This window comes from Plasmodium gonderi, assembly GCF_002157705.1.
Source record: "Plasmodium gonderi DNA, contig: Chr05, whole genome shotgun sequence".
NCBI classification, from domain to species: Eukaryota; Apicomplexa; class Aconoidasida; order Haemosporida; family Plasmodiidae; genus Plasmodium; species Plasmodium gonderi.
Window position 1 is genome coordinate 706,638 of NW_021628930.1, and position 8,957 is coordinate 715,594.

Consider the following 8,957-nt stretch of genomic DNA (forward strand, 5'->3'; position numbering starts at 1 on the left):
AGGGGAGGGGGGGGGAGTTACTAATTTGTGTTTTCCTTATTTAAAAAAGTGTTCATGAAGTGTGCAAAAATGAAAAAATGAAAAAATGGAAAAATGCACATGGAAATATGGAAAAAATGTTGCCCCATGCTCTTTGAATTGTTCCCTAGCTTCTCATCCTTGTAAATTACGAAAAGAAAAATAAAATATGCTTAATGCATTTTTTATTTTATCCAAAATATGCTACACGATACTTTGTACATTTCTCACACAAGTGCTTTTATGTATGCACAAAAAGGTCTTTTGCAAAGAAGGGGAGGAGCTTGTAACATAAGTGAATATATACATTTTACAAGGGAATAAAAAAATATTACATTCTTTGCCTCTTCGCTCCTTATGCTGCATTTGGTTCCCCTTTTGTGACGCTAATTTATTCATTTTTTTTAACCCATTGCATCTTATTCTTTATTACACTTCAAAATATATGGTTACATTTTAAAGAGCTTATTTATAGTATATTAAAAAAGAACGCCCTTTTTTTTTTTTTTTTTCTTTTTTTTTTCCTTCTGCAAAGTCTGATTTTTTTTTTTTTTTTTTTCATGTGCATAGTATGCATACACATCGCGATTGTGTTTATTTTTACACAAAAATACTTGAAACCAAATACAACAAGCTTAAAAACAAACAAAATGTATATAGTTCATATGACATGTATTTTTGAACAAAAATTTTCAAAGAGTTACACATTAAAAGAAATGTGTGGAAATGACAAATTAAAAAAAAAAAAAAAAAAAAAAAAAAAAAAAAAAGCAAAATAAGGCAAAAAAAAAAAAAAAAAAAAAGTGTACAAAGCTACAGGTATATAAAACTCGCTTAATTTTCCCTTAAAAGTGCTTTTCTGCTTTGCACTTTTGTAAAATACTTTTTATATCTTCTGTCAATTTTTCCAAATTAGAAAACTCCTTATTCTTTTCAAATTTTATTAGCTCCCTATGTAATCTATCAATTGATTGATATAAATCTTTGTGTTTCCCTTTTTTTTTCAAAATTAATAAAATGCATTCAAAGAAATTCAATGGAATTCGTTTTATGTCAAGTGAATTTAGCACAGTGTTGAAAACCTTCAGGGCTACTCTAGTGTTTACTATGAACAAAAGACACATAAAAAGGGATGTGAATATTTATGTTTAGGGGTGCGAATGTTTAGGTTTAGGGGAGTGAAGAAATGGGGTGTGAAATGATGTGGGGTAGGAGTTAAGAAATTTATGCATATGTAGAGAACTCTGGTAACGCAGATATTGTTGTAGACATGTACGTAATACACTCCGTATGTAGACTTGTAATTCCAATTGCAGAAGCTTATGGGCAACCCATTTTCTGCACTTTCACTTACCCTCAAAAAATGCTGCCTTCATTACGGTGTAATATAATTTGAAATTAGTTGTCTCCTCTGATAAGGAAAATACTTCGAATTCTTTAAATATTAAATTGTTCTGAAAAAAAAAAAAAAATAAATTAATGTAAATACTATAGAAACACAATGAAAACAAACACCATGTACGTACAATGAAAATGTATTTCCTAATGTAATTCAGGAATGCAAATTTTCTCTCTTACCAGTCTTTTTTCGAAATAAAGGGAAAAAACGTCTATCAGCGTTTCTGTGCTTACGAGAATGTCACACTGAAAAGGAGGAATGATAAAAAATATACATTAATCTGTTTATAAAGCTACCCAGTATATATATATATATATATATATATATATATATATATATATATATATATAGCACTATGCCACACCATGGAGACTATCTGTTTTTCAGTAGAAGCAGATACTGTGGTAGAATCCACTAATTTACGTGTTTTCATACCTTCCTTGACATTTCCAACAGAGCTATAACGTTGTCTACTTTTTTTTTATTTAAATCAAAATATAAACACATATGAATAAAAGTTTCGTACTTCTTTAAAAGTTTACGCACAGCAGGAATATTTAGGATGTCCTTAAAATATGTCTTATCCATGGACCTCAACATGTTAATATATTCATGAATGTTTATTTCGTTCTTGTCACCCCCTGGGGTTTGCTCACCTTTTAATGCAGAAGTAGTAGTACTTGTAGTAGCAGTAGTAGTAGTAGAACCAGCATTAGGCCCTTTGACATTTTTCTTATTTTCGATGAAAAATACAATGCTTATGGCAGATAGCGTACTGTCATAAATCCAACTAAGGTTTTCATAAATATAAAGAAAATCCCTCGAATTTAAATATATGATATTGCTATACGTAAAAAATATATCCCTCAATGTGTTAATTAAGGAATCTATATTTTTGTTATTTACATACATTTTCAGCTTCTTGAATAAAAACTCTTTTAAGGAATCTTCATTTATTTTATCTGAACCAATTGTATATTTTAGCTTCACAAATATATTAGCAATATTCTTAGACGTCGAATCAGATGTGAAATTTTCTTCAGTGTTTTGGTTTTCATCATTGTAATGTTTTTCAATTACATCCTTATAAAAGTAGTTTCTTCTTTTCGTAGGAACACTCACACTTTGCATACCTTTCTTATCATTACTTTTTTGTTTATCATATAGATCTTTCTCCATAGACACATTACACAAAATTAAATTGTTCTTCAAAAGTAAAAATATAGATATTATTTTTTTGCAATTCACTTCTGGAGTAGTAATGACATTTATGTTAAAATCATTTAAATCATATGGTAATTCCATTGAAACAATTTCTTTCAAATTATGAGCATTCTTTAAGTGATTTACAGACATTGATGTAATATGTAATATGAAGTTTGGTATATAGGAATATATGATATCTTTATTTATTTTAATCACTTCATAATTATTGGACAAAAAAAAATTTAAGGTGTTCTTTTTTAAAAAAGTAGAATATCTTAAATCCTTTTTTGCATACCTTGTTACATAATAATTTAAAAATAACAGCAAAAAAAAATATATATTCACAGTTATTCTATAGTTCTCTTTGTAAAAAAATAGGTTTATTGCCTCAAAAAATATGTTTAGTATGTTATTTATGTTTGTCAATTCACTCTCTAGTATATCATCTGAACCATAATCCATAAAAATATATTCCGTGATAAAATTACTTAAGATGAATAAACTAATTTCATATTTATCTTTCTTTGCAATATTGTAAATTGTATTAAATAAATTAAAATTCTCTTCCCAATCTTTTCCATGGAAAATGTAATAGGACAACTGATTCTTTCTTAAGTTTATTATATCTTTATAAAGTTTGACGTTCTTCTGAAATGGATCTTTCGCATCATTTGCTTCATTTTCGTCTTCTTTCAATCTTTCTATCCAGGAACACTCCGCCATACCCTCTACTGCTTTTCCCTCTTTCTGATCTATTCTATTATCAGATTCATAATTTATATTGTTGAAAAATCTTATTAAGATTAAATACGTTTTGTACGTTTTAATATACGAATATTTGAGTAGGAGGAAATATAATTTTTTTATATTAATAAAACTTTTAAATTTTATGAAATATTTTAAAAGTTCATTAAAGTTAAAAATATCAATAAACAATTTCATATCACATTTTTTTTTTAAAAAATCACACATATGTTTGTACATCAACGTTTTCGTTAGTACGAAATAGGCGTCTTTCGAGAAATATAAATTTAAATAAGATTTATTAATTAGATTTAATTCATTCAACACGTCACCTTTGTCTACATCACAATTTTTAAAACTGTGTATCAAATTTTTGACGTTTAAATATTTTATAGGAATACTTTTCTTTGCTTTCATTTTCTTGTAAACCTTATATACTCTGTCATATTTATGATTACTTAAAAATGATTTAATAAACAAACTATATGTTTTGTTATTTACATACAAATTATCTCTTTTTTCTAAGCGTTCAATTTTATCATATGCTTTGTTTTTTAGAAGACGTAATAGATATTTATTAAACATGTCTGTCATACTATTCGAATCCTTTGAGGTTACATCATCTTTGCTTTCTTCGTTGTGAACTCCTGATTTTCCATTTTCCTCAGTAATCCCTTCAAAGTTGCATTCGATGGCTTCTTCCTTATTGCCCTTTTCCAAAATTAGATTATTCGTGTGTACATATTGACAAGAATTTTTGTTCTCGTTAAAATTATTTGTACTATTTTTATCCACACTACCCCTTTCATTCTCCACGTTTTTAATCGATTCACTAATTTCTAAAAGTAATTTAGACATACCACCAGAAATTTCTTTCTGTGTATTGTCATTTGTAACTGAATTAAAATTTTTCTTCATGTCACCTAAATCTTTATCTTGAAGACTGTTAAAATTCCTTTTATATAAACTTAAAAGCAAGATTATATTAAAATAATCTCGAACTGGGTATAAACTGTCTAACAATAGAAAAAATAAATAATTGGTAATTTGGGTTAAGCGATTGTCCTTCTTCATGTCCTTTATTGAATTCGTAAAATTTAATAAAATAATAATACAAAAATAGTAATCACTGAAAAAAAAGAAAATATAAAATAATAAAATTTTGATATATGTATTTTCATACAGCTCTTTAAATTGTGCTCTTTTACACCCCTTGACTAACGACTCCTTATTATTCAGGGTAATGTCTTTTACTTCCTTCTCATTGCTTTGGTTTTTACTTAAGTTCTCATTACACGCTTTATTTCCCTTTTCCATATCATCATTACTACCCTTTTTGTTATTTATAATAATTCCTTTAATAAATTCATACTCCCTTTTTTCTTTCTCAAAAATGGTGTCAAATATATAACTCTTATATTCATTGTAATTTAAGTTATCATCATATTTTGCACCTCTCTCTTTAAAGTTCTCCAAATTTATTTGATTATGGATTAACAACATTAAATAGTAAAAACGAGCTTTACTTATATTGTAAGAATATAATGAAAAAATTGTTATAAAGAAGAAATGGGAATTTAATATATGTTCATAATAATGAATCAAATCTGGGCTATCTCTCACCAATAAATTGAACGTGGAGAATATTTCTGTTAGGAAACAAAATATATAATTGTTATTCAAAAGTGCATTAGTATTTAGAACAGAGAAGAAATTTTTAACATTTACGTTTATTGCATCATTCTTTTTTATGTCTTTAATGAGTTCGTAAGTAAGGACAAATTCGTTTTTCATCTTGTCACATAAGTGTTTGTCATGTAAATAATTCTGAGAATGCTTTATGATTGCGTTCATTATATTCCCTATTTCATTTTTAATAAAACTAAAAGAGACGTAGTTATCTTTACAGTATTTTAATAAAATAGAATAACTTTCTATATACTTAAAGAATTCATCTATATTCATGCTATCAACTGTAATTGACCCCAAGGAAAGAAACAACGATTTTATTTTTTCTGAATTAAAAGTATTCTCTGCATTCTTTCTTTTTTCATCAATGAGTACAAATGCTCTTTTATATTCTGCATACAAAAAATTTATTAGGTGTGTAACATCTTTATTATTCATGTCATTAATAGGTACTTCATCCCAAACATCCGGGCTTGAAGCAAAGTTAGGAAAGAGCTTATCCAGGCTCCTGTTATTATTATTATTTTCATTTCTGTTGGAAAAAGGATTATTTAAAACAAAATTTTTTATATTTTCATACACATCGCTTTTATCTACACTTGACCTTTTTAAGGATTTTCCATTGAGTGATAACGATTTTTCTAACCTAGGTATTGCCCTTTTATTGCCGCACTTATGTACGCGTGATGTAAATTTTTGGTTATTAAGAAAAAAGGGTGTAGTATTTAATTGAAAGCATGATGCCATATTACATTGTATTATGAAAAACAAAAGAAGAAAAAAAGTTAGAAGGGGAGGATGTTTCATGTTATGTCATTTTGTCTCTTTAATGTAAGATTCTCTTAAAATAATAAGCTTATTCTTTTTTTTGTTCTGTGATTCGTGTGTTTCAACAAATATATATATATATGTATGTACGTTGGTATGCACGCTTTTATATGTATAAATTAAAGTTAATTTCACTTTTTAAAGATTTTATAATTAATGATAAAAGAAAAAATTATAAAGCACATACAAAATTTTTTTTTTTTGAATATTATGTATATGTAACAAATTCATCAAAACAAAAACTCCGTTATTCACAAAATAATGGTATAGGAAGAATCCAAAAAAATGCAGAAAAAATACGCGTACGAAAAAACAGCTTTTAACGATTTTAAGAAAAGTATAAAGTTCCTTACAAAAATAGAAAAAGGAATTTTAGATATAAAACTATATTTTTAAATGAAAATGTTTATATTATTTTACTTTTTTTGAAAAAGTGAAGAATTTATATTTTTTAATTCAGTCATCAATTTTACAACACCAAAATTTCTAAGCGAAATGTACGTTCTAAAAAGTAAATTACGATTTTGTGCTATAGCCGTTTATGAATCATGGGTTAATATTTTTTACGGCTTTAACCTACAAACGAAATATAAAATGAAAATGTTAGTTAAGCGTAGTAGTAAAGATACCATTAATAATTTGTAAAAAACGAAAATCAGCATTGAAATCTTCTCAGAAAATTGGTCTAATTTCTCGATGGAACAAACTTAAAAAACTGAAAATAAATATATAGAAGCACAATTTTGCCAAATGTGTAAATGTTTTTTAGTTTATAAAGTTTGATTATATATTTTTTCGTTATTTTCTACAAAAAGATATAAAAGAACCTAACAGAGCGCTCAAATAATAGTGAAAACTGCTAGAATAACAACGCATAGCTAGATTTAAAATATACTGAGCCATTTAGGGATTTTACAACATTCCTTTCAGCACGCAAACTACACTATATAGAAGAAATGACATTTTTTATGCCTATTTTTTTTTTTCTTTATAAATGTGTAAAAATTTCTTTCTTCATTTTCATCCATAAAACAGATAGGTGAATCCAGGTCTTTCTATGAAATTATTTTTGTGATATATTTAAAAATGCGCAAGCATGATTAAGATAAAAAATAACCACATTCCTTATGCTCATATAATAAAAAGTATATTTTAAAGGTGCATGTGTCACTATACACATATTTTTTATATTTTAATCTATTTAATTTTTAATTACACTGTTTGTAGAAGTCATTCAAGTTGCTGGATAAAATCAAAAGAAATGTTCATAGAACAGGGATGAATGCTTTAATCTACACCTTAAAAAACGTAGCAGGACTACACAAGTACAATTTTTTCGTGTACTATTTCTTCAGTTGGTGTATACTCAAATTTTGCTATCTTAGAAAAGAGCAATACATTTAAATTATGCATAATGGAAACTCCAAATAAAAAGTCCCTTTCTTTTGGAATATATGAATCGCATGATTTTTTAATTATTTTTATAAAGTATTTAAAAGTTCCCAGGGTGTGCGTTTCATGCAAAAATATAAAAAAAAATTGTTTTAACAAATCACAAGGGTAAATAAAAAATTTTAAGCACTTATGTCTTATTATGGTCGTAATAAAACATATTAGTTATTTGCACTTGTATTTACACATTCTACATTCTATATAAATAAGTATGTGCATATTTATACATTATTTATCATTTACATTTGCTCGAATGTTTAAATTGATATATAAGGACATATTAAGAAATATGCACCTATTTTAATAAGTTTTTTGGTTTCAAAAAAAAAAAAAAAAGGAATGAGAAAAATAATAAGCTAAAATGTCTTGTAGAAATTATATTGCAAACAAATTTTGAAGCAGGGCATTGGTTTTTTTTTTAACTGTTGCAAATTCACATTTTTTAGCATACAAGCTACATTTGTCTTATTTAGCACGTTTGGGTGCCAAATACCAGGCGAAGCATAATTAGCGTAATTTGCTACAATCCTTAATTTTAAAATATTCACTTCACAAGTTTTTTAAGGGTTATGAATTAGAATAAATAATATATATTTTCAAAGATATAATATATGTAGCAAAGTTCGAAACACATGTATTTTCTCATTTCGGCATATATATTTATGTTCCAAACAAGTACACAAGAAAAATTCTCTGCTGTTTTTTTTTCGATATATTGTTTATTATCATTTGAATGAAAAAGTGAATTTCCTTAAATGGAAAAACGTATACTGAAATATACAATTTTGTTATTACACTAAGAGCATTAATACATGCAATTAATTTAAAGTGTAATATAATATATTTTGTGCTAAGATTCTTTCACTTCATATAACCACTACAGCAAAAAACAATATTTGATAAAACAGACAATATTATTATTATAATAGCTTTTATCACATGATAATATGTGTGTAAAAGATCTTGATTTTATATATGTTAAATAATCCTTTTATTAATTTATTTACCATGCATAACACTTAAAGTAACGTTTTTTAATAATTTCTCCAAGAAACATTTACTTTGGCATACATGTTTTGTTCGCTATTTTAATAATGATATTATTAATCACAGAGATATATGCAACTAGTTAAATATATATATTAAAAATTTTATATTCGTTAAAAACTTCTCATATAATAGCATATAATAATAAAAGACTTAATAAAATTAATCAAAAAAAAAAAAAAAAAAAAAAATTAATAATATATTTATCGTATATCGTGAATTCAAAATATATTAAAATAAAATTACAAAAAAAATTAATATTAATGTATAAAATAAATTAAATAAATAATTTAATTAAATTTAAATATTTAAATAATATAAATGTCTAACTAATTAATTAATATAATAATTAAAACAAAACAAATTAATTAAATATATAACATCCAAAATTATTAAATTGTATAAAATAAATTAATTAATAATAAAAATAATATAAATATATTATATATATAAAATATATATTAAATTAATATTTAATAAATAAAATAATATAAATATATTAAATAAAAAAAGTAAATATTAAAAAAATAATATATAATTAAATTAAATTAAAAAAAAATATATATAATAAATA

At 25.1% G+C, this 8,957-nt stretch overlaps 1 protein-coding gene across 1 annotated transcript; it reads right to left on the bottom strand.

The window, feature by feature from the left end:
* Nucleotides 1-863: 863 nt before the first annotated feature.
* On the bottom strand, nucleotides 864-5,863 carry PGO_051700 (hypothetical protein, conserved; the record flags this gene model as incomplete). Its single annotated transcript, XM_028686548.1, has 4 exons — nucleotides 864-1,123; nucleotides 1,373-1,472; nucleotides 1,597-1,662; nucleotides 1,853-5,863. The coding sequence occupies 4 exons, from the start codon at nucleotides 5,861-5,863 to the stop codon at nucleotides 864-866; spliced, it is 4,437 nt and encodes a 1,478-aa protein (XP_028542349.1).
* Nucleotides 5,864-8,957: the final 3,094 nt, after the last annotated feature.